Source organism: Phyllobates terribilis, unplaced genomic scaffold, assembly GCF_046119375.1.
Source record: "Phyllobates terribilis strain yellow unplaced genomic scaffold, ASM4611937v1 Scaffold_11__3_contigs__length_659146591, whole genome shotgun sequence".
Taxonomy (NCBI): domain Eukaryota; kingdom Metazoa; phylum Chordata; class Amphibia; order Anura; family Dendrobatidae; genus Phyllobates; species Phyllobates terribilis.
Window position 1 is genome coordinate 620827793 of NW_027362771.1, and position 27657 is coordinate 620855449.

At 41.3% G+C, this 27657-nt stretch overlaps 1 protein-coding gene across 1 annotated transcript in view; it reads left to right on the forward strand.

Moving 5' to 3' along the window:
- The first annotated feature begins 6785 nt into the window (after positions 1-6785).
- The window catches only part of LOC141167405 (extracellular calcium-sensing receptor-like), a 31713-nt gene continuing 10841 nt past the window's right edge, over positions 6786-27657 (forward strand). The window contains exons 1-3 of the mRNA XM_073654812.1: positions 6786-6982; positions 9472-9763; positions 18287-19114. Coding sequence (XP_073510913.1) covers positions 6786-6982; positions 9472-9763; positions 18287-19114 — 1317 coding nt within the window. The remainder of the gene's footprint in view (positions 6983-9471; positions 9764-18286; positions 19115-27657) is intronic.

Genomic DNA, 27657 nt, shown 5'->3' on the forward strand with positions numbered 1-27657 from the left:
TTCACGTAGTGAATCTTACAGTTCTAAGTTGCCAACCGTGGACTGTATGGAGTTGTTCAATAAAGGGCCCAAAATTAAGATAACATAGATGGGAGAGGTCTCTATGAATAGGAATTCCTAAGTATTTGATACCCTGTGAGGGCCAGGCAAAGGGAAAGTTGGACTGGATGGAATCCTGTATGGATTTGGGGAGGGAGACATCGAGGGCCTCAGACTTCGCTGCATTGATTTTAAAATTTGACCATGTAACAAAGTGATCAATTTCAGCAATAACAGCATGGATGCATATATGTGATTGAGTGATATATACTAGGACATCATCAGCAAATAGAGAGCACTTGTACTCAGTGCCTCCCACCTCAATCCACCTAATATTGGGGTTATGGCGAATTGATGAGAGCAGGTTCTCCGTCACTAGGATGTATAAGAGAGGGGATAGAGGACATCCCTGCCTTGTCCCATTGGTGATTGTAAAAGGTGATGAAAATGTTCTGATGCACCCCCTGGGACTTGGGACACCCAGAGCCGGACCCTTTTTGGTGGATGCTGGTGGTTGTAGTCTCCGTGGCGGCGACATGGTTCCGTGGCTCAGGGCGTTCAAACCAGTGGCGGAACTGTTTATGTGGTTTTGATGTTTAAATGTCCGACTACGCCACCCGTGGATTGCGGTCAGAGTGAACCGCCACTGCAGGGCAGACCGCTGAGGATGGTGTTGTGGTTGCAGCAGAGCGTAGCATAACTCCCCACGGGAGGAGTATAGCCTCAGGGCAGTGTATGCGGAGGAAGGGGGTGATGGTGCAGGGCAGCAGCAGTAACGACACGGAGTCAGTGATGCAGTCCAGGGCCTTTACTCACAGTTCTTATTATCCAGACCACGTCTGCAGGTAACGGCTGCCCATGTCGTACTGTGCTCACCAGGTGAGGGGCTTAGACAACTCCCAGATAACTTTGTAGCGCTTTACAGGACCCCCTTTGTGTGTCCTTTGTCTGGCCTTTCTTACCAACCCTTCTGTCCGGCTGCCTCGGGCCTCCTCTTGGTAAACTTAGGGTCAGGGAAACTGGCACCATGTGGTGCCTTCTTAGCGGGTGTAGCGAGGGGCTGCGCCACATAAAATGTCACAGCCTCCGGCTTCAAGCTGAGGGTCGTTTCCTGCGTCCACTAGTTTCGGGGACCGGTCTCCCCCTTTGGCCTGACTCCTCCACGCAGGTGGATTCGGGCGTGCGGTGGCGACTCGCCCGTCCGCACCCCTTGGATCCCTTCGTTCCTCGTTCCTGGAGCCTTCTCCACTCCTCTTCCTTCCTTCTCCCTCTTCCAGGCCTGGGCCTCTGTTACTAGGCCCGCCGCCGGAGCAGAGCTCATGCAGAGCCCCTGCTCCCTGTCACTTCTGCTCAGACTTCTCTGCACTAAACTAAGATGATACCCACCTTTTATACTCCCTTCTCAATGCACCCAGGAACTGCTTCCTCCCTGCTCCTGCACTACAGGGTTCCCCTTCCTCAGTGTTCCCTCCCCCCACTCCAGCCAGGGACAGGGACTGTCGTGCCCATCTCAGGGGCATATTGGTCGCCCTGCCCCACGGCAATGTGGTGTAATGCATGCAGGTGTTGGGTCCTGATCCACACTCCATCCTTACCTGAGAGCGAGATATCACACCTCTGGGTGAGGTGCAATACCTCTGTAGCAACCGAGCCCTCAGGGTGCTACAGTTCCATTTATCTTCAGCCTAGGTGACGTATTGCGATACAGGGCCGTGATTTTGGCTATAAAAGGGTCCCCTAGACCCCTACCCCAAGCTTTTTAAGAGAATCATATATGGCGTGCCAGGAGACTCTATGGAATGCTTTCTCAGCATCCAACAAGAGTATCTAATTACAAATTTTTAACTGCATCTAGCCCAGTAAATACTTTGTGCCTAGTAGCAGTGTCTGCTAGTCAGCAGATTATCCCAGCTGTTAAGCAAGCTACACCACCTGTAGTTTGGACACTTCATTTTTTCAAAGGAAATGCTTCGGGACCACGGGATACTCAGTGAAGAGCATCAGGAGACACCCCAAGGCATAGGGGCTGGACTGGCAGTAGGATGCCTTGCGGTGGACAGCCGAGCTCGATCCTTATAAAAGCTTTTTAACTGCAGCAGCTTTAGTGGACGCTACTGGAGCTGGAATTACGCGGCTGCTGGCATGAGACTTGCCCTCCAATAGATCCTTGTAAATGGATTTAAAGTGTATTCATTCAAATTAGAGAGACAATTTAACTTAAAAAGCTTAGAGCTGCCTCCACCACAGGGGGGCTCGCTCGACCCACCAGCGGACAGGCACCAGTATTGGGAGACGGGGGCTGGCCGTCAGGGTTCACCGCGGCTCTGGCTCAAACCCGGCGACACTGAGGTGGCACGGGCAGGAGCGGACAGGCCGTGTCGGCTTCTCACTTTTTGGATTTTAGAAGGGCATGACATGCCTATATCTGTGTCTCCCCCTCCTTTTACTCCTCCACCTCTTTTCTTTTCGCATGACTATATGTACTTGTCACTTTTCCAAGTGTTAGTTGTGTCTTCTGAGCAGTTTGTCAGCTTTTGGACACCTTTGAAGGTGTTTTCTATGTGTTTCTATGTGTTTTTGTTTGCCTGCCATTGGTTTTAACGGTGTTCGAAGGTGTTCGCCGAACAGTTCGACGAACAGTTCGGCGAACACACAGGTGTTTGACGAACCGAACCGAACTCGAACACTACGGGGGTGGCTCAACACTAGTTTTAACGTAACTTTATTCTTTCATAAGTTTTTTACAAGTTTATGACCACTTATATTGTGTGTTCAAAGTGCTGCCCATTGTGTTGGATTGTCAATACAACCCTCTTCTCCCACTCTTTACACACTGATAGCAACACCGCAGAAGAAATGCTCGCACAGGCTTCCAATATCCGTTGTTTCAGATGCTGCACATCTCGTATCTTGATGGTATGGTGTAGTATATGGGGTACAAAGATAGTGGGGCCATTATTCATCAATGGAAACGTCAATACCACGGGATATCTGAAATTGCTACATGATGATGTTTTGCCCTCTTTATGCACTGAGGATGGCACGTTCCCTGAGTTTTTCCAACATGATGGTGCACCATCACCTTAGGGGTGTCAGGTCCGAGCATTCCTACATGAACAGTTTCCTAGAAAGTGGATTGGTCATCGTGGACCAGTTGAATTGCCAGCAAGGTCTCCTGATCTGACCTCCTTAGACTTTTATCTTTGGGGTCTTCTGAAGGCAATTGCTTATGCTGTGAAGATACGAGATGGTATCGCCATGGTCACCACCAATCTGGAAAAGTTTTCCCCCTCCCATATACTAATGTGCCACAAACAGGAAGTTGATACCACCAACCATTCCCTTTTAATTTAGGTGTATCCATATAAATGGCCCACCCTGTAGATCCATCTATGGGGAACTACCAAAAAGGACTTCTAATTAGGATTAGCCTGTTCTCTTGTTTTGACTATGAATTAAAAGAATGCAAGCGAACAGCACTCTACCAAGTTCTTTGCTGTGTCCAACATGGCATTTGGAATTTGTAGCTTAGGCATCCCTTTAAATGTTACAATTCATTTTTTAGTTGATGATAGGGGGTATGAAAGGTCTGCTTTATTCCTATGACCTGCATAATTTCCCTCATTACTCACCCCATAAAGTGTGTATCCCTAATATTTTTAAGGTTTCTGGGACACCATGTAGATTAGTTCTTTCATTAATTGTTCTGAAGTTGTTTTTGTAGTTGCGCTTTTTACTGGGTAGACTTCTGGCCATCCTGTAAAAGATCTACACATTACAGGATATATTTATACATTCCCACATTGGGTAGTTGTATGTAGTAAATCTGCAGTCTCTAAAATGGTAATATATCTCAATTCCCCAATAAATTATTATGCATATTCATGGCAAATGAGTGAGCAAAAATCCATAAAATGCATACAAAAATGTTGAAATATAAAATACAAAATACAAATACCTCTAATATGAGAGAAACAAAAAAAAAAGAAAATTCCAGTTTCACGAAAATGCAAACACTCTTCTTTATTGAGTTTTTGGATTTTCATGAAGCTGGATTTTTCATTCACATCCAAGGCACGGACGCTTCCTGTGCTCCTGATCTTCAAACAGTGCATGCGGGTGAGCTGGACTCTATCTTTCTCACACAAAATAGACTCAACTTCATGTCTCATCAGACATAGTGGTCAAGGTGTAATAATAATGTTGCCAACTAAACAAAAAAGTATATGGGACTGTCATATACTGCTTCCTATACATTAAGCAACCGTGTGTATGATATATCACATAAGTGATAGTGTCCTTACTATAAATAATGTCTAGCAGAAATAACTTTTCTAATTCACAGACTGTAAGGTGGGATCCGTGTCCCTCCACTCACACCTGCGATTTCTCCTGTTTTCTCATGCCCCCTTTCCTCACATATCAGCTCTGTCTACTGTGCTGACATGTGAGTAGAATATGGTTCAGCTTAGATTATCTCATGTGATAATTACCGCCTATCCAATGTAGAATCACTTATCCAAGCTGTATTTGAAGCCATCTACAGAAAACTCAAAATCTGCAGCAGGAACAGGTTTATTTTAAACAATATCGACCTTCTTCTGGCTGACTGTTTCTATGCAGTCATGTTTATATGTCATATTAAAATGCTCCTCCATGCCTGCCAAAACTGCCACCAATTCTCCCGATTCTGCTCAAGTGTGTGTAAGGTTATGATTAGTGTTGAGCGAGTATGTTCTGTTAACCCTTTCATCGAGTACGCTCAGGCCGAGCACCGAGTATTTACAGCTGCTCGGTGATATGGTTGAATCGCTCTCGTGTGCATGATTTGCCACTGTTTGACAGTTTTATTACATGGGAGGAATTTCTATTTGTTACACATTCCTCACATGTAGTAAAGCTGCCAAACAGTTGCAAATCATGCACAAGGGAGCGATTCAAACATGTCACCGAGCAGCTGTAAATACTCGGAGCTCGGCCAGAGCATACTCGGACAGAACATACTCGCTCAACAATAGTTTTGATGTTATGACATCACAACAAATCATGACCTTGTGCGTGCATGGGTGGAAACATCTTGCTCCTCTTATGCTAGGCCAGTACTTGGTGCTCTGATGAGGATTCTGTGCTTAGCAGTGGTGATAAGATGCACCAAGGACCAGAAGAGAGACAAAGAAGACTGGAGGGGCAGGAGAGGTGAGCATCATTGTAAGCATAAGTATCTTTTTTTTTTTTAACCTTTTGATGGCCCTTTACGATTCAGCAAAAAATGGTGGCCAGAATTACCAAAAAAAAATCGACAATTTTTCGACCTCAGATTTTTGTAATATTCAAGTAGAATTCAATTCCACTCGAATGTGTTTGCTCTTCTCTAGCCCCAATACAACCTATATATTACATTTAAGCAATCACTGCAGACTTTCTTCTTGCAAACCCAACTGTTTTCTGTGGGTTTTGGTTACCTGATTTCCAATGATCATCTAGGATATTGATTTTTCTATTTTTATTACATTTTTGAAGCATCAGCCATTATCTGACTTTACAGCTTGTAGAGTACACAAAAATGAGGTCCCATCTGCATAATTATCACATAATTATCCTCAAGTAAGAAATAACCTTTTGAGAAACCAAGGTCTCAATGACTATTATAGTTATAATTTCATTACCACAATTAATTACTTTTGTTGCCCTAGTGGGACTACTGTAAAATAAGTGTCTTCCTGTATATAAGACATTTTGTCTGCAAAGGATTTTATATCAAATACAGGTGTGAAGCAGATGACCGTGAGAATTGTAAGTAGAAGATATACATTCTTAGTACGACTGTGATACAACTATTTTTACACACATAATCTAATTCTGCAATGATATAAGAAATTATACTGTCACTACTCACCAGTTATATCATAAACATATACTAAAAATGACTTAACATTTTGCCAATTAGCTCAAAATATTATTTTGATGAATTCATAAATGTAATAATATTTAAAACCATTTAATAACATATTGCTATTTCTTTATCATATCAATAAATATTAAATGTTATTTCTACAAACTTCAACTTTCTTAAAATTTCATATTACTCTGAATGTTTAGAAAAATGAAACAAAAATATAAAATGTTTAAAATATCTGAATTCATAACTAATAATAGATTATTAAAGAAAAGTATTAAAGAATCAGCAGCTTTTTTCTAACAATTTAAACTATAAGATTCATAATTTGGGATAATTTTAAAAATGTTTAAACTTAAGAGAAAAAACTTTTATAAAATTTATAAAAATTTCTTATGTATTTTATGTTGTTTTTTCCATTTTAATTATAGAATTTTTAACTGTGACTAAGATGTAAATTTAAATGCTCTAATACAATATATTTAAAGAAAACATTTGTTTTTATCAAAAAATTAAATTTGGATATAATTACAAAACAGTGATATATAATTCCAATTCTTGTCAGGATTACAATTTTGGATAAATTATAATAATAAATTCAAATATACAAATATCCAAAAGAAATTAAAAGCAAAATATAAATGTATTTATTTTTATAATTTTTTTAAATGATGTTCCCCTAACTAAATTCTGATTATGTCCTACCAGTCTAATTGACAATGTCTCTTAATATGCTGAATATATGTATGACAAATTGACATATGGTATAGTATACAGTAGGTGATAATATTTTTTTCCACAGCTGTCAATCGAAAGCTACTGTATTATGGCTCAAATGTGTATATTGGTTATGGAGATTCTTCTGTTTCACCATATGTCAGTTATCTACTCCATGAGTCAGATGTGTAGATTACCTCCTATGTCAGACCAAGAGGGGATACGTCAACCTGGAGATATCATGTTAGGAGTCTTACTACCTCTTAACTCTGAAAAAATCTACCAAAAACTGACATTCGATGTCCAACCACCCAAGACTACCTGCAGATTGTAAGTAGGGCTTAAGCCATAATTTTTATTGTTAATGTAATATATGTAAGTCTCAGAAAAAAATCAATTATCATGCTTTCCATATCTAAATATGTATAACAAAATAGCAATGTAAATAGTTTGTGTTGAAACAGCATATTGATGACCTCTCCACTGGTCCCAAAAAATGAGGTGGGTCGGGGTTCAACCTTAAACACCCACACCGATCAACAATTATTTGCTTTAGTGGCCACAAGATACATCTGAAGCAGCAATCAATGTGTAGCAGGCTCTGCCGCATACTGCATTCTGAATTCTGAATTTTGAAGTATTGGCAGCAGCTACTACACAGTGAATAGATCTATGCTTTGCATTCGACAGTGGCTGAACCGAAAAACAGCTGATCATTGGGGTGTTGGATATCTGACCCCAACCGATCAAATATTGATAACCTCTCACAGAGATAAGTTGTCAATATTTTGTGACCTTTAAGAAATTTACATTTTTTATTTTTTTTTAATGGTTAGGGGTCATGGATTAAAATCAACATAAAAAATTGATTAATGAGCCAGCTCAATGTCCAAACCAATGGGTACCAGTTTAGGTTAATTTATAGTAAATTCTTATACAAAGATTTCATCGTGGATCCGGGGATAAAGTCTTTTTATGAACCTATAATGAGCCAACAAAAGGTTAAAAAAATATATATATACTCCTCTTATCAGTCACCTCTCCGTTCTCCAACGTTTACTGTCCTGTCCTCATTGCATCTTCTGATTCCCACCACTTGTGCTGAAAACCGAAGACCTCTCATGGTAGGCCAGGACTTCCGGCTCTGATAACGCCTGCGGCAGTTCTGTGAATGTGTGCGAAAGCTCAACTTGCACATTGTGATGTCATAATGTCGTGGCCTGTTGTGCACTTGAGTAGAACCAACTCAGGTCTCTTCAATGCCAGAGGTTTTGATTTATTGTGAGAGTCCTTGTGATTTTAGTGCGAGAGTCCTTGTGATTTTAGTGCAAATATCAGAGATCAGAAGATGTAACGAGGAACAATGGGTCACAGTGAGGAGTGGAGGGGCTGGAGAGATGAGTGGTAATCTGAGCATAAATATTTTTTTTTACATGTTACATTTATTATGCTCTGTGCTCAAGAGAGACCCTTGAGTATAATAAGGGACATTAAATTAACGGAAAATAACTTCTGCACAATTATAATTTCCTGGGAAATAAAACACGTGAACAGGCAAATTAGAATATTGTCTAATTGCTTATCTCTAGAATTCCAATCAAAGGTTCTGCAAACCTCTCAAAATTGTTTTCATCTCTTTCTTGCAGCCCCAATGTTCTCAAATTGTTACTGCAGTTGAAATTGTGTCTTTTCACTAAAAGATTTCAGGAATGTTGTATCTGAGCTTTTAATTTAGCTTGATTGAACCATTGTTTAGCTACATATTTGCCAAGGGTTAAGCTTAAGAAACCAATGAAGCAGCATCTGGTGTGAGTCAAACAAATGGTTGTCCATGTGCTACACTTTAAATATAAACCTCATGGTTAAGTTTTCAAAAATGAACTGCTCATTTCACGTCTTGCCATATCTTTTTATGTATGAAGTGGTGGCATAGCTGATAGCTTACCTTGGCTTATCCATATATATGGAGGCCATGCTCATCCCATTTTAAATTTTTGCTCACATACATTTCTTATAAATGCCGCAAATACCTACAGGGTGCAGGTTACACCAGTGGAACCCCTGTTTAGTTGTTAATCGGTTTACAGTGATTGCCAATTTACATCCATCATAGTACTTCTATCAACTAAAGTCTAGGTTATTATGAAAATAAGTTAAGTAAGAAGTCCTTATATAAGTTAAAGTACTTGTTCCATCTGTCTCTTGAATAGCATTTTGGAAGGATAATCCAAAATTTCCATAAGATGGTGATCCAATATGAGAAACCCCCTTTAATTAAAGTATATTAAAGCTGTGACATCCGCTAGTCTGTGAGCAAGTCTCATTTTTCCTGGATAAGTTGTTTTCCTATAAGATATATCACAGATACTTTTTGAATAAAAAAGATGTATGGAGAATGGAGGGATGATTTAATGAATGTGTTGCACCGGCGCCTACGATATAGGTTTTTGCCATAGGTTGTGAAAACAAATTTCTATTTCTAGCAACCACCAGACTCTTTGTATCATATCTAGTTAAATATTTTAAAGGATTATTATAGTCCTGTCAGACATAATTTAGCTATATTTGTGATTACAGTATTTGTCAATGAGATAATATTCCAAATGACCTAGAGAATTTTCTATCCATTAGAGTAGAGCATCGATGGTAGTCTTGTATAGTAGTATGTTCTTCCTTGATAATTTTCTGCTTCTCCTATGAAATCATTAATCATAGCTAAGCCTGGAAAGAACAGCAAGTCTTTATAAATTCCCCTGGGATATTAATTCGCTCCCTGGGTAAATTTACCATTAGAGTAATTTTCTTCTGCTTTTTTGAAGATTCAGCCTGGAATATTATCATCGGTTTCAGACATTCCTGTTCACAGTTGAGGAAATCAACAGAGACCCAAATATTCTGCCAAACATGACAGTAGGATTTCAGATGTATGACACTTGTGATATACCTCATTTTGAATTACAAGGAGCTTTACGGTTCCTGACTGACTCTAGAACAACTATATCCGACAACAAGTGTAATTCTCAATTACAATTTCCTGCTGTCATTGGGGCCACAGTTTCCGCCAATTCAATCATCTTGGCTCATGTTTTGGGGACCTTCAGATATCCACAGGTAAGAAGCTTTTAAAATTCAGTTTTAAAAGGCAGAACATGGCAGCACATCGTAATTGTCTTCTGTTCAGTTATCCAGCCCAACTCACTTCTATTGCAGTCCTTGAGTGAACAAGTGACAGTGAGCATCCTTAAGGCTCTGAGTTGGTGGAGTTTTTTAAGAAGATCAAAAGCAGCAAACATTTCAAGCAGAAACTATTTCATGAAATGCTCCTTCTTTGGGTATTACACTGCTCAAAAAAATAAAGGGAACACTCAAATAACACATCCTAGATCTGAATGAATGAAATATTCTCATTGAATACTTTGTTCTGTACAAAGTTGAATGTGCTGACAACAAAATCACACAAAAATCATCAATGGAAATCAAATTTTTAACCAATGGAGGCCTGGATTTGGTGTCACCCCCAAAATTAAAGTGGAAAAACACTACAGGCTGATCCAACTTTGATGTAAAGTCCTTAAAACAAGTCAAAATGAGTCTTAGTATTATATGTGGCCTCCACATGCCTGTATGACCTCCTTACAACGCCTGGGCATGCTCCTTATGAGGTTGTGGATGGTCTCATGTGGTATCTCCTCCCAGACCTGGACTAAAGCATCCGCCAACTCCTGGACAGTCTGTGGTGCAACGTGACGTTGGTGGATAGAACGAGACATGGTGTCCCAGATGTGCTCAATTGGATTCAGGTCTGGGGAACAGGTGGGCCAGTCCATAGCTTCAATGCCTTCATCTTGCAGAAACTGCTGACACACTCCAGCCTCATGAGGTCTGGCATTGTCCTGCATTAGGAGGAACCCAGGGCCAACCGTACCAGCATATGGTCTCACAAGGGGTCTGAGGATCTCATCTCAGCACCTAATTGCAGTTAGGCTACCTCTGGCGAGCACATGGAGGGCTGTGCGGCCCTCCAAAGAAATGCCACAGAACACCAGGATTGGCAAAGTCGCCACTGGCACCCTGTGCTCTAAACAGATGAAAGCAGGTTCACACTGAGCACATGTGACAGATGTGACAGAGTCTGGAGATGCCATGGAGAGCGATCTTCTGCCTGCAACATCCTTCAGCATGACCAGTTTGGCAGAGGGTCAGTAATGGTGTGGGGTGGCATTTCTTTGGAGGGCCGTACAGCCCTCCATGTCCTCCCCAGAGGTAGCCTGACTGCCATTAGGTACCGAGATGAGATCCTCAGACCCCTTGTGAGACCATATGCTGCTGCGGTTGGCCCTGGGTTCCTCCTAATGCTGAACAATGCCAGACCTCATGTGGCTGGAGTGTGTCAACTGTTCCAGCAATATGAAGGCATTGAAGCTATGGACTGGCCCGCCCGTTCCTCAGACCTGAATCCCATTGAGCACATCTGGGACATCATGTCTCACTTAGTGTTGAGCGAGTATGTTCGGTTAACCCTTTCGCCGAGTATACTCGGCCGAGCACTGAGTATTTATAGAATGCTCGGGCTTTAAGTTTTCGTAGCTCCGTGAACATGATTTGCAACTGTTTGACAGATTTAATACATGTGAGGAATACCTGTTTTTCCAGCATTGACGGCAAATGACGTCACCGCTTGAGCAGGAAAATTCTCCCATGCTGGGACAGCATTGAGATGGCAGGCTGGATGGTAGCAGAACGCTGCCATCCAGCTTGTCATCCTTCAGAGATACTGCAGAGCTTCGCAGGCTTCAAACATCTGCCCCAGCCATCTGCTTAACCTCCGCTAGAGACTAAAATTACGGGGAACCCCACGCCAATTTGTTTTTAAATAAATCTTTATTTTAACACTAAATGACAAGTACAGTAACCAACACTGTCACTGTACTTATTATATATGTGACTGACATGTTTCTATCTATCTAATCTATGTGTGATGCTCTATTCTTTCTGTTCTAAATTGTCAGGTACTGATGTATGCCGCAGATGAATTGCCGGCTTTTCATGTTTCACTGTGAGCACTGTTCCCATCGATTTGGGCAATCACTGTAATTCCACAACCACCATGGCTGTGACATTACAGTGAGTGGCAGACAATCCCTGCATGATTGGTGCTCTAAATAGCGCCAAACATGCAGGACGGGGACCCGAGCTCCCGCTCGAGCATCTCGAAAGTACTCGGCGAGCTCCGAGCATCTCGAGTACTGAGATGCTCAGGCGAGTACCGAGCAGTGGCGAGCATGCTCGCTCATCACTATTAAATAACACATAATACAACAAATACAACGAATACTCAAAAATGGAAAAACTCAAGGTCGCGAAGGGGTTAAAGCTAGAATATACATTGTACACAAATTCAGATACACTGTCTATGTCCAAATGAACACAAGGATAAATCCCTATGATGTGCACAGAGCAAACAGGAGGCATCCAAGAAACAGAGAGGACAGTCAGTATAAGCTAAAATATAAATATGTTAGCAACAATATATATGGAAAAGTAACAATAAAATAAAGAGGCAAACCAGTGTGGATTTCCAGCCAAGAAGAAAACCCCTGACGCACATTTTACGTTTAGCTTTTTCCTAACTTATCATTCAAGGGTCTCATCATGATATTTATTTTACCACTGCTGTAATATTTCGGTGTACATGTATCTTTTATACCCTAAATATGATATGGTTCATATATACATTGTTTGCTGGTAATTATATTAAATAGGTGCACAGTGTGGAGTTCACCTCTGTTATTATTATTATTTATTATTATAGCACCATTTATATACATACAAGAACAATTACAGTAATCTTGAACAAAACGTGATGGCGACCGTTACAGGAGGAGCGAGGACCCTGCCCACGAGGGCTCACAGTCTACAAGGAATGGGTGAGGATACAGTAGGTGAGGGCAGAGCTGGTCAATCAGCGGTATGGTGAAGCGAGAGTTACTGCAGGTTGTAGGCTTGTCGGAAGAGGTGGGTTTTCAAGTTGCTTTTGAAGGCTTCCACAGTAGGCGAGAGCCTGATATGTTGGGGTAGAGGGTTCCAGAGTAGGGGGGATGCATGGGAGAAATCTTGTATACGATTTTGGGAAGAGGAGTTTAGAGGGGAGTAGAGAATGAGATCTTGTGAGGATCGGAGGTTGCGTGTAGGTATGTATCGGGAGACTAGGTCTCAGATATATAGAGGAGACAGGTTGTGGATGGCTTTGTATGCCATGGTTAGGGTTTTGAACTGGAGCCTCTGGGCAATGGGGAGACAGTGAAGGGATTGACAGAGAGGAGAGTCTGGGGAATAGCTGGAAGACAGGTGGATTAGTCGGGCAGCCGAGTGTTTGAAGCATGAGGGGAAGCCACCAGTTGTTAGTGACAGGTTGAAAAGGTGGGTTAGGGGTGGGATGAAGATAGTGGTAAGGATGGAGATGAGGTGGGATTGGATTGGGTCAAGTTCACAGGGGTTGAGGTGTGATTTGGAGAGTAAAGAGGAAAGTTGATGTTCCATATTGGTGGAGAAGCTGGTTTTGGAGGAGGATTGAGTAGGTGTGAGGAGGGGCTGGGGGATTTTAGGCAAAAACTTTGTTTTATGGTGTCAATCTTCTGCTTGAATAATGAGGCAAAGTCTTCGACTGAGATAAGAGGAGAGGGAGGAGGCGCTGGGGGGGCAGGGGAGAGAATTGAAGGTGTTGAATAGTTATTTGGGGTTGTGAGACAGGGAGGATATGAGAGATGAGAAGTATGTTTGTTTTGCTGTAGTGAGTTTGGACTCGAAGGTAGTGAGGGACTGTTTCAATGCGATGAATTGCTCATTGGAGTGGGACCTTTTCCATCTACGCTCAGGACCCTGGAGGCCTGTCGCAGTTCCTTGTTTAGACTGATGTGCCAGGGTTGCCTGTTGATTGTGCAAGCTTTGGTATGTGTGAGGGGGCGACCGAATTGAGAGCTGCAGTTGTTGTGGTGTTATATAATGCGGCAGCAAAATCTGAGTCATGTAAGGAACTGATGTCTGTAAGAGGTAGGAGGGATTCGGAGAGTGAGTGTAGGTCAAGGTGTTTGAGGTTTCTGCGAGAGTATGCTAGTTTGTGGAGTGGGTATTGTTGCCCTGGAGAGGAGAGGGTGGAAAATGAAAGTACGTTGTGGTCAGAAAGAGGGAGGGGTGAGTTAGACACATTGGACAGGGAACAGAGGTGGGTGAAGATGAGGTCCAGAGTGTGTCCATCTTGTTGAGTGGCTGTGGAAGACCATTGAGGAATGCCAAAGGAGGAAATGAGGAATAGAAGCTTAGAGGCAGCTGAGAGAGAAATGTCAATGGGGGTGTTGAAGTCGCCCATGATGATAGCGGGGATGGCAGCGGAAAGAAAATGAAGTAGCCATGTTGTGAAATGGTCTAGGAAGGTGGTGGCTAATCCTGGGGGTCGGTAAATGACAGCCAATTGGAGGTGGAGTAGATGCACACACAGTGTACTTCAAAAGAGAAGAGTAATGGAGGGTGGCAGTGGGATATGGGTGAAGGAGCAGCTATTTGGCAAGAGAAAGTCAACTCCTCCACCATGCTTCCATGCTTGCCAATGGGGCGGAGGGTGTGGGAAAGGTGGAATCCACAATATGAAAGTGTAGCTGGAGAGGCTGTGTCAGAGGGGGTGAGCCAGGTTTCAGTGATGCCGAGGAAGGAAAGTTTGTTAGTTATGAAGGGATCATTGATGTAGGAAAGTTTGTTGCAGACGGATCGAGCGTTCCAGAGAGCTCCTGTTAGTGGGCCTGGGGAACCGGGGGCTGGTTGGATGTGTATGAGGTTAGAAAGGTTGTGAGAGTTTGGGATAGATCGTGGATAGGAGGTAGAAGTGACTGTGGGGATGTGGTGAGGAGGGCCAGGATTTGGGGAGATATCGCCAGCAGTGAGGAGGAGCAGAGAAAGTGTTTGTAGGTGATTGCAAGAGAGAGAATGAGGTGGCTGTCTGTGCTTAGAGACACAGGATTGAGTGTTTAGAAATAGTTCTGAGGAGGAGGTGAGATGAATGAGGAGGATGGAGGGAGAGATGAAGTGTTCCTTACTAGGTGTAGGGATTAGGGGTGGCTGTGAGAAGTGAAGGATTAAGGGGGTGAGAGTGAAATCAAACACAAATATTGCTTACAGTGTCAAAGTATCATGTTAACTTCAGTTCCCTTAAGGTTCAATTCAGGTATAGTTCATATCTCACACTTAAGCAATGGGACACTCAAGGCAATGTACTGCAGACATGTCTATAGCAGACTCCTTGTTCACAAAATATGTGCTACAGAATGCAGTCAGGTGTGAACCAAAGGGGAGTGGTCCCTGCTCATCTATATCAGAAAGGTAACACTGAGCCATATACAGGGTATGTAAGGCAGAGCAAGCAAGATCATAAATAAGGGTGGGGTAGAGCAGTGATTAGATGAGCGACATACCAGAACACACATGCAGCCAGAAAAGGTATGGGGGAATCACAGTAGGAGGAAAGCTGGGTTTCATACCAAAGTATACAGCTAGCAGAGGTATGGGGGAAGCACAGTAGGAGGAAAGCTGGGTTTAATACCAAAGCATACAGCTAGCAGAGGTATGGGGGAATCACAGTTGGAGGAAAGCTGGGTTTCATACCAAAGCATACAGCTAGCAGAGGTATGGGGAATCACAGTAGGAGGAAAGTTGGTTTTCATACCAAAGCATATAGCTAGCAGAGGTATGGGGGAATCACAGTAGGAGGAAAGCTGGGTTTAATACCAAAGCATACTGCTAGCAGAGGTATGGGGGAATCACAGTAGGAGGAAAGCTGGGTTTAATGCCAAAGCATACTGCTAACAGAGGTATGGGGGAATCACAGTAGGAGGAAAGCTGGGTTTCATACCAAAGCATACAGCTAGCAGAGGTATGGGGGAATCACAGTAGGAGGAAAGCTGGGTTTCATACCAAAGCATACAGCTAGCAGAGTTTTGGGGGAATCACAGTAGGAGGAAAGCTGGGTTTCATACCAAAGCATACAGCTAGCAGAGGTATGGGGGAATCACAGTAGGAGGAAAGCTGGGTTTCATACCTGTAGGAGGAATGGAGAAACAGATTAGAATGCGATGGTTGTAGAAGACGCGATGCAGTCTGTCTACATCATATTAAATTCAGGTATAATTCATATCTCACACTTAAGTAATGGGACACTTAAGGCGATGGACACAGACTAAAGTCTATAGCGGACTACTTGATTTCAATATATGTGTTTTAACATCTCTTTTTTAATTTTTATTTGTATTTGTTATATTATGTTACTTAATAAAATCAAATTTTTATTAATTTTTGATATTATACTCCTTATTGTTTGTAGGATTTAGACTAGTTTAGGAGAGCATGCTATTATAAGGTTCAGTTATAGGTTTCTTCAAATGCGAATTTCATAGGTGAAATTTATGCAAATACACGAATAAAACATCCCTTTTTACTTCACATAATTCTAGACATATACTGTATGTGACATAAGGTTATTCAGTAGTTGTAACACTACACACACCGTTTACTCACCTCAGTGTAATAATATATGTACTTTGCAGTACATAGCGTTTACCACTCATAAGCTAAAAATTCGGATGGCAGAACATATACACGATGCCAATACTGACCCATTAAAAATAAAATGCCAGGACTATCTAGACACTTCCTTGAGAAACATCAGGGTGTCATTAATTGTTACTGCTATTGAAAGGGTGTATCGCCCTGTCAGGTGGTGATCGGGCTAAACTGCTATCGCCCTGTCAGAGGTGGTAATCGGGCTAAACTGCTCTTAAAGCGTGGAGCTTACTGGATATTAAAACTAGACACTAGATCTCTAAATTGTCTTAATCTTAAAACTTTATAGGTGTTTCCTTCTCCCCCCTTTCCTACATGCCTCCTTCCAGGGTTTTTTCAGCTATAAATTCCTCATTTTTGCAGACATACCTCATCAGGACTAAGAGCTCGCAGCTCGAAACACGTAGACCCAGTGTCTCTTTTTATTGGAACAAATAAATGTGATCTTTAAACATTTTCTCACTTTTTTCTGCGGTTGCTGGATTTTTCCCACTTAACTTCAAGACTGACAAGTGCAGTCCTGTAGATGTTTGTATCCCAACCTAAAGAGAAGTGGGGACTATGAGGCCATCAAAAAGGCCATGAGCAAAGAGTTTAACTTCCCTTCAGAGATGTAACGACAGAAGTTCCGCAAGATCCAGCATGGCCCTAAAGAAACCTACTCTGCCCTCTCTGGCCACTAGATGGTTGCCATGGAACTGTGGACCAGCGGCATTTCTGCCACCACTGTCAAAACCATAAAAGACTTGTCTCCAAAGGAGCAATTTCTGAACCTCTCCTCGCCAATCTTGACTATGAACCCAAGGACACAACTTAAGCAGCAAGCATAGTGGACTCTTATGTGGCCAATCGGGAGCTGTAGCCCCAGGAGCTTGAAAATTTTTATTAAAAATATATTAAGTTAACCAATTGCTCTGCCACACCTGCCAAAGGCTCAACTGTGGGGTGTACCACAGCTGACTCTAGCAAGCCCATTCCTGATTTCCGCAGGTGCTTTACCTTCAACCAGACTGGACACATCTGTATCGCCTGGCTGGAAGGAAAATGGGGAATGCCACATGCAAATCTCATAGACCTAATGGAGCTGTTCTGTTCATGTGTGGACCCGTTAGGAGGGCTGGTGGCAACTTGCAGCCAGTTACTGTGGGAAACATAGTCACTGTGGTGCTCAAGGACACAGCCAAATGAGCTCTCATCCCTCTCAAATTGGCTCTGGTTTTCCTAGTCTGGGGCGCTGGGAGGAGATTAAGGGAAGTAGGGGTGTCAGAGAACCTCATCACAAAAGTTTATTGGAGACCAATCTGAGATTGTTGGCCACTCAATACATTGCTGACAACCTTCCCAGATCTGGTGAGTTATGTGTGCCAAAATGTTGACAATGGGAATGTAAATGTTGTACATGATGATGATATGTTCCGTTGTACAAGGGAATTCAGCCATGTCATGCTTAGGGGTATGTTGATGAGGATCCCCTACTGGGAATGAGAATCAGTGCTAAGGGCGATAGGGACAGGCATGAGGACCATGAGGCAGGTAGTCACATGCATCTGGCCAATGTCACAACGGACTAAGAGAAAGCGAAAGGTAGCTGCCCCATGATTAGCACTGAACCTGAGGTATTACATGAGGATGTTTTTGGTACACATATTAATTTCCCCTTCCCAAAAAGGATACCATAATAACAACTGCTAAGTAAGTTCATGTCCAGGAAGCCTAATGTAGAACCAGCCAGCAGTTTCACTGAGGGATTTTCAGCAACTAAATAGAACTAGAAAAACAGCAAAAAAGTAAAACGTACTATATTTATTTTTTTAAACACTATTTTATGATTAATATCTGTAAGCAATAATGGTACTTTGGAAGATGGGTACATGTCCTGAAAGTAAAATGTGGCACCTGTCTCAATCTTGTTGTGGTGAGTATGGTTTCTAAAGAGAGATGTTCTTTACAACCCTGTAAAAAAATTAATTTATTTGATTTCATTTCTCTTATTTTAATAAGTTAAATATGCATTTTTTTAAATTCCAGATCAGTCCATTTTCCAGCGTTTCCCTCTTAAGTAACAGGAAAATGTTTCCATCCTTCTTCAGGACCTCTCCGAATGACAAATATCAGTCTGCAGGCATGGCTCAGCTCATACTCAGATTTGGCTGGACCTGGATTGGCCTACTTGCTCTAGACAATGATTACGGCTTTCGTGGTATTCAGCCAATAAAGGAAGAATTGATGAAAGCTGGAGCATGTGTGGCCTTCATGGAATATATTAGAGTTGGCCAACCAGATCGTAATGCTCCCAATGTAGTGAAGGTCATGAAAGAGTCCACTGCTACTGTTGTAGTTGTTTTTGCTACTGAAATTGAATTTGTTCCTATATTGAATGAGATGCTGAAGCAAAATGTCACAGGAAGAACTTTCATTGGGAATTCTGGTTGGTCGAGGTCATTGTTATTGTCCATAAATAAATATTTTATGACGTTATCTGGTAGTATCAGTTTAACCACCTATGATTACACTGTCCCAGGTTTGAGACAGTACTTGGACAGGATAAATCTATCTGCTACTATGACAGCAAAGTGGACCAGGATGATGTGGGAGATGGTGTTCAAATGCCAATTTCTTCCTAAGAACCAGACTGTTTACTTTGAGAACCCGGTGAAGGTTTGTATGGGATCAGAACATTTAGAAGATATCAAGAACACTTCAAACTATGTCATCAGCCTTAAAACGACTTATAATATTTTTGCTGCCGTTCATGTCTTATTCAAAGCTTTAGATGATTTGAAAACCTGCAAAGAAGGTGAAGGGCCATTTTATAACAGTGTCTGTGCTGAAATTCGAAATTTTAAACCATGGCAGGTAAACACGCATATTTGTTAGATCCAATTATGTTACTTTAGTTCTAAGTAAAATATTCAAAAGATGCAGCATCGTATAGGTAAATAAATGAGTGTATTGATTTGAATCTACAATATTCAATCAATTTACACTTGATTTCAAATAACTTATTTGAAAGCCTTTCTTACTTTTCTGATGCAGCTGTGGGTAGCAATTAAAAGGGTTGTAAGCCCCATTTCACCCTCAAAGCAGACAGAAAGTATTGTTCATTTGTTACATTTCTGTTTTGAACTTTGAAACCAAATATGTTTCCCTTAGAGCTCGTTCAGACGTTTGTGCCTTCCATATGGACTTGTAGCACATGTTACACTATTTTGGATTGCACAAAATGGACTTGTAGTCTCTGTGTGCACCAAGGACAGTACATGTTACACTATTTTTGATTGCACAAAATGGACTTGTATTCTCTGTGTGCACCAAGGACAGCACACATTACACTATTTTGGATTGCACAAAGTGGACTTGTAGTCTCTGTTTGCGCCAAGGACAGCACATGTTACACTATTTTGAATTGCACAAAATGGACTTATAGTCTATGTGTGCACCAAGGACAGCACAAATTACACTATTTTGGATTGCACAAAATGGAATTGTAGTCTCTGTATACACCAAGGACAGCACATGTTACACTATTTTGGATTGCACAAAATGGACTTGTAGTTTCTGTGTGCACCAAGGACAGCACACATTACACTATTTTGGATTGCACAAAGTGGACTTGTAGTCTCTGTGTGCGCCAAGGACAGCACACGTTACACTATTTTGAATTGCACAAAATGGACTTATAGTCTCTGTGTGCACCAAGGACAGCACAAATTACACTATTTTGGATTGCACAAAATGGAATTGTAGTCTCTGTATACACCAAGGACAGCACATGTTACACTATTTTGGATTGCACAAAATGGACTTGTAGTCTCTGTGTGCACCAAGGACAGAACACATTACACTATTTTGGATTGCACAAAATGGACTTGTAGTCTCTGTGTGCACCAAGAACAGCACACATTACACTACTTTGAATCGCCCAAAGTGGACTTGTAGTCTCTGTGTGCACCAAGGACAGCACACTTTACAATATTTTGGATTGCACAAAATGGACTTGTAGTCTCTGTGTGCACCAAGGACAGCACACGTTACACTATTTTGGATTGCACAAAGTGGACTTGTAGTCTCTGTGTACACCAAGGACAGCACACGTTACACTATTTTGGATTGCACAAAATGGACTTGTAGTCTCTGTGTGCACCAAGGACAGCACACGTTACACTACTTTGGATTGCACAAAGTGGACTTGTAGTCTCTGTATACACCAAGGACAGCACACGTTACACTATTTTGGATTACACAAAGTGGACTTGTAGTCTCTGTGTACACCAAGGACAGCACACGTTACACTATTTTGGATTGCACAAAAAGGACTTGTAGTCTCTGTGTGCGCCAAGGACAGCACACGTTACACTATTTTGGATTGCACAAAATGGACTTGTAGTCTCTGTGTGCACCAAGGACAGCACACATTACACTATTTTGGATTGCACAAAATGGACTTGTAGTCTCTGTGTGCACCAAGAACAGCACACATTACACTACTTTGAATTGCACAAAGTGGACTTGTAGTCTCTGTGTGCACCAAGGACAGCACACTTTACAATATTTTGGATTGCACAAAATGGACTTGCAGTCTCTGTGTGCACCAAGGACAGCACACGTTACACTATTTTGGATTGCACAAAGTGGACTTGAAGGCTCTGTGTGCACCAAGGACAGCACACGTTACACTATTTTGGATTGCACAAAACGGACATGTAGTCTCTGTGTGCACCAAGGACAGCACACGTTACAATATTTTGGATTGCACAAAATGGACTTGTAGTCTCTCTGTGCGCCAAGGACAGCACACGTTAAACTATTTTGGATTGCACAAAATGGACTTGTAGTTTCTGTGTGCGCCAAGGACAGCACACGTTACACTATTTTGGATTGCACAAAATGGACTTGTAGCCTCTGTGTACACCAAGGATAGCACACTTTACACTATTTTGGATTGCACAAAGTGGACTTGTATTCTCTGTGTACACCAAGGACAGCACACGTTACACTATTTTGGATTGCACAAAGTGGACTTGTAGTCTCTGTGTGCACCAAGGACAGCACACGTTACACCATTTTGGATTGCACAAAGTGGACTTGTAGTCTCTGTGTACACCAAGGACAGCACACATTACACTACTTTGGATTGCACAAAGTGGACTTGTAGTCTCTGTATACACGAAGGACAGCACACGTTACACTATTTTGGATTGCACAAAATGGACTTGTAGTCTCTGTGTGCACCAAGGACAGCACACGTTACACTATTTTGGATTGCACAAAGTGGACTTGTAGTCTCTGTGTGCACCAAGGACAGCACACGTTACACTACTTTGGATTGCACAAAGTGGACTTGTAGTCTCTGTATACACCAAGGACAGCACACGTTACACTATTTTGGATTACACAAAGTGGACTTGTAGTCTCTGTGTACACCAAGGACAGCACACGTTACACTATTTTGGATTGCACAAAAAGGACTTGTAGTCTCTGTGTGCGCCAAGGACAGCACACGTTACACTATTTTGGATATCACAAAATGGACTTGTAGTCTCTGTGTGCGCCAAGGACAGCACACGTTACACTATTTTGGATTGCACAAAATGGACTTGTAGTCTCTGTGTGCACCAAGGACAGCACACGTTACAATATTTTGGATTGCTCAAAATGGACTTGTAGTTTCTGTGTGCGCCAAGGACAGCACACGTTACACTATTTTGGATTGCACAAAATGGACTTGTAGTCTCTGTGTACACCAAGGATAGCACATGTTACACTATTTTGGATTGCACAAAGTGGACTTGTATTCTCTGTGTACACCAAGGACAGCACATGTTACACTATTTTGGATTGCACAAAGTGGACTTGTAGTCTCTGTGTGCACCAAGGACAGCACACGTTACACTATTTTGGATTGCACAAAATGGACTTGTAGTCTCTGTGTACACCAAGGACAGCACACGTTACACTATTTTGGATTGCACAAAGTGGACTTGTAGTCTCTGTGTACACCAACTACAGCACACGTTACACTATTTTGGATTGCACAAAATGGACTTGTAGTCTCTGTGTGCACCAAGGACAGCACATGTTACACTATTTTGGATTGCACAAAGTGGACTTGTAGTCTCTGTGTGCACCAAGGACAGCACATGTTACACTATTTTGGATTGCACAAAGTGGACTTGTAGTCTCTGTATACACCAAGGACAGCACACGTTACACTATTTTGGATTACACAAAGTGGACTTGTAGTCTCTGTGTACACCAAGGACAGCACACCTTACACTATTTTGGATTGCACAAAAATTACTTGTAGTCTCTGTGTGCGCCAAGGACAGCACACGTTACACTATTTTGGATTGCACAAAATGGACTTGTAGTCTCCTTGTGCGCCAAGGACAGCACACGTTACACTATTTTGGATTGCACAAAATGGACTTGAAGTCTCTGTGTGCACCAAGGACAGCACATGTTACACTATTTTGGATTGCACAAAAAGGACTTGTAGTCTCTGTGTGCGCCAAGGACAGCACACGTTACACTATTTTGGATTGCACAAAATGGACTTGTAGTCTCCTTGTGCGCCAAGGACAGCACACGTTACACTATTTTGGATTGCACAAAATGGACTTGAAGTCTGTGTGTGCACCAAGGACAGCACATGTTACACTATTTTGGATTGTACAAAATGGACTTGTAGTCTCTGTGTGCACCAAGGACAGCACACGTTACAATATACAATATTTTGGATTGCACAAAATGGACTTGTAGTCTCTGTGTGCTCCAAGGACAGCACATGTTACACTATTTTGGATTCCACAAAATGGACTTGTAGTCTCTGTGTGCACCAAGGACAGCACACGTTACACTATTTTGGATTGCACAAAATAAACTATTTGCCTTCATAACTTGTATATACAAGAGTGCCTAGTCTTTCATACTATGTCTTGGAACAAATGTCTTTAACTTTGCTGGTACTAGATGACAAGGTGCTCATTTATTCTATTCCTGGGAAAAAAATATCCACATGTGAATTGACCTCCAGTGAAGATGTTAATCTGCATCATGTCAGTTAAACCTGTGGATTTCTCCTTGGCCATAGGTACTATAGGGTAATGTCCTAATACATTGGGTAAAACATCTGTTAGCTTCATTATCAATAATTCTTGATTTTCATGTAAGAATGGTAGGAACTGCTGAGACTAATGGGGTAAAATGGTAAATTGTTATGAATATTAGAGTAAGACAATTGCATTTATTTGAAGAGAATGGGAGTATCTGCTTTCTCTAGTGGAGAATAGTAAGACTATGTTACTGTTGTGACAAATAGGGAAAGGAAATCATGGCTGCAGATGCAAAAAAAAATTGAAGAAGAGAACTACTGTGACTTCCAGAGAAAGAGGAACCTGTTTTCAGGAACAGGACAAGCTCTTTTAGTCTTCCAAGTGCAACTTTTCAATTTTTTTATTTACAATGTTAATTTTACCATAAAACTGACCTGGCAATATAATTCTCTAGGTGAGTATGATTACACAGATACCAAGCATGTATAGTGTGTATTTTATTTAAGTGATGAGAAAAAAAAAAAATTTGTGAAAAACGGGACTCTCAGAGAGTCGTAACGTTTTACATTTTTTTGGGATATACGGTTGTGTGCATGCTTGTTCTTTGCACACCAAGTCACTATTTTTATTGATACCACTGTGGGGTAGATATGATGTTTTGATCAACTGTTATTATATTTTTTTCTGTTGTTAAGGCGGCTGAAAAACCCGAATGATAGCAGTTTTTTTTTTCTCGTCATGCCGTTTACCAATCAGATTAATATATTTTATTAAGTCAAACTTTTACGAACGCAGAAAAATCAAATGTGTATTTTTTATTTCTTCATTTTTAATAGGGGAAAAGGTGGTGATTTAAACTTTTATATTTTTTTTTCATTTTTTCATAATTTTTGAAATTCTTTTTTTTCTACTTTTCAATTTATTTTTTAGAACCTTTAGGGGACTGGAACTTGAGATTGTTTGATTGCTTTTGTTTTATGCAGAAATACCACAGCATTGCTGTATATATCAGAACTCACTGTCTCCCATGAATGCCATCCATGGGTTGGTTTTCACATGAGTACCATGATGACAGACATAGGGTTCCTCAGCAGACACCTGGCTGGCATGACAACCCATTGGCTTCCTGCGATTGCATCGCGGGGACGTCAATAAGGGTTTAGAACCGTGTTTCCCCCTACCGGCGTGCGTTAAATGCCGCTGTCAGAGATAGACACTGGTAGTTATCAGTCGCGGGCGGATCTCTGCTCCTCCAGCAGCTGTTACAGGCAATTAAATAACACAGCGATCAGTCGCGAGGAAAAATGCTGACTCGGGGTTAATATAATGTATTAATAAATTTTGGACAATGCTGCAAGTGCAGTTGTGGAAACCATTGTTTAATTTTGAGGAGTCTTGCTGTTATACCAGATGGCAATTTACAAAATGAGAGCAATGCTGTTAAAACTGGAAAATATACAGTCATGATTACAGTTACAAGTAGTAGAACTTATTTTATTCCTTGAAAGGGTTTTCCAACTTTAGAAAAATGGACCCCAAATGTTCAAAGATGCTTGAACAGAGCAGGTTCTCACCCTTCCAGGGATCAGTAATCATTCGCAGCCACTGTTTGGGTTCTGGTATTTTGGCTCCAGTGGTGACGCCACCTCAACAGTGCGAATCTACTCTGCAGCCTACCATTGAGCTCTGTATCTGTGCCGAGATAGACAATGGAGGACAACATGAAATCACTACTGTAGCCATGACACCGAGACCTAAGCAGAGTTGGAATACTGGCACTGGACCCTGGCACCGTGAGTACCTGCTTTGATTGTAAAATTAGGTATTCTACACCATTTGGAGCCCATTTTGCTGAAAGTGGAAAATCCCTCATGCATGTTGAGCAAAATTATTTTTTTGAATGTCATTAACAAGAGTGTTAGTGTCATGTCTTTATGATTTTTGCAGTGTTAATGATATTTAAGAAAGACTTTATTAATACTTTTCAAATCTTCTCTCCCACATTAGCTCACATACTATATGCGGAAAGTCAGGGTTAACATAAATGGGGAAAATGAAAAATATTTTGATGAAAATGGAAATGCTCCTGGATTGTATGCCATTGTCAACTGGCAGCTGAAGGCAGATGGAACTCTGATTCAAGATAAGATTGGCACCTATAATATTACTGCCCCTTCTCCTTGGGCTCTAACCCTGAACACAGGTCTCATTTTGTGGAGTTCAGGAAGGACACAGGTGGGAGGAAATAAAGCAAATAATGATAATTAGAAGAGACGAATGTGGGTGATTTTAGGATTGTGGACATGACAATCTTTCATTATCCACAGGATATATGATAATTTGCTGATCTTTGGGAATGTGACCAAGGGACCGATCCCAAGAATATATCCCATGAGAATACAGGGGTGGCCGCTTGGACCTTTGCTTATCCAAAGAATGGGGCTCTAAATGAACCATTAGCATGGAATGGCAGCCATACATCTATCTGTTCAAAAACATCCAATGTTCCTTGTTCTCTGGATCATTGTAGGTCCTCGTTTTTGGACTCCTAGTATTCTGTCTTTTAACAATGACCACCATTATAACTATAAAAGGGGAAGTATGAGCTTCTTTTATACATATCAATCATGACAACTAAAGCAAATGGCATACAATAATAAAACATGAGCTACAAGTAGTAATGTAGAGACAGGGAGATAGGCTGAGAATTCACAGGAAGTGAGGAGAAAGCCCAGTGCACAGTTCGGCCCCTGTGCACCGAAATATAAATAGCCGAAAACTTCAAATTGCAATTAAAGAAAAACCACAAAGGGGATTTTTCATTAAAGGTTTCAATTGAATCTGCATTACTGCATCATTAAAGTAACGTCTTTGCATTACAGAATCGTGCTGATAGATTCCCTTTAATGTTCTAATTAGCGGAAGTTCAATTCCATCAAATAAATGGGGCTGGAAGAGATTTGGACACAATTCAAATGCCTATATGTGTTGCTGGTTCTGCAATCCATTATAGTAGGGGCATTGACATTGGCAGGGACAGTAGAACCCTGACCTAATTCAAATCTCAATGTAGGAAACAGGTGGGGTGGTAGGGAAGCAAGGAGCTAAGGACATTTTCCACACAGAGTCAAATGTCAGCTGAGTCAGGGATGATGATGATAATGAGATATGCTGAACAGGTGATGTTATTTGACGTGGAGGGCGCTTGCCAAAAAATTCAAATTTAATTTTTCTTCTGTCGAAACTGGAACAGGTGATCAGCACATGCTGCTGGTTCAGGAGGCGCAACAAGCTCTGGTTGTGGTGCTGCGATCACTTGTGCATGGGAGTTCTTTTGCATATTACCGCCAAATAATTTTTGGCACTATACAGGTTCCTCAGAAGGAAAATATCTTGTGGACATCTGGATTCTCCATAAACACATCACTTGCTCATTTTGGAAAAGCAACCCAGCACGCAATCAGAGCAAGCTTCAAGTTGTCACCCTTCCCCTTCTCCTCACTCGTATCTTTCTATCAGCCCTTAAAATTGTAGACTCTTAGTCCCCGGAGAGACATGATATTAAGTTAGGCTCCCAACAAACGGGTACATCTTGTCACCGGCTGTTGGGCTCTCACAAATTGGCCAATTTGTGCGCTAAGTACCTTCATTTTTACTATATTTTCTATAGCAGTCATGCAGTTCCAATTTCATATATTCAATGTGTGCATCTTATAGAATTTCATAGTGCAGCTGTTTTTTCTTAGCTTTATTGACTTGGTCTTCTCAGCTTACACCTGTTCACACTAGTCTTGTTCTGTTTGGAGGTGCTGGTCAGTCTTTTTGATATTAGTTCTGTCCAAGTCCGGTCTTAGCGCAGACTTCTCATTTTGAAGGTCAATGGAATTTGTTCATTTAAATTATTTGTCTCCAACATATTTTATTCATCTTGGGCAAATCTACCTGTATTGCTTAAATGATTATTCACAATTTTATAAATTAATTTTGTTTGAAGTTTGTATATAAAAAGAATTTAGCAATTTTTTGTCTTTTAAAATTTTCAACTGATATTGAGTACACTTTTCTTCTGATTACAACTAGATACATTGAAGACCGACCGTTGCTGTTAGGTAACAAAACATGCACAGTGCTTACAAGCTCTTTTCTATTGAGCTTGTTAGCACTGTTTTGAAACTGGTCAGTATTACTGGAGAGCACTGTTACCTCTTAATCCTGGCCAACTTCAGCCCAGTGCTTACAAGCTAGACAGCAATGATGGTTGAATTCCTAGGCAACAATCTGTAAAGAAAAAAAAAAAGTGGTAATATCTACAGAACAGTCATGAATTCTAATAAACAGTAAGTT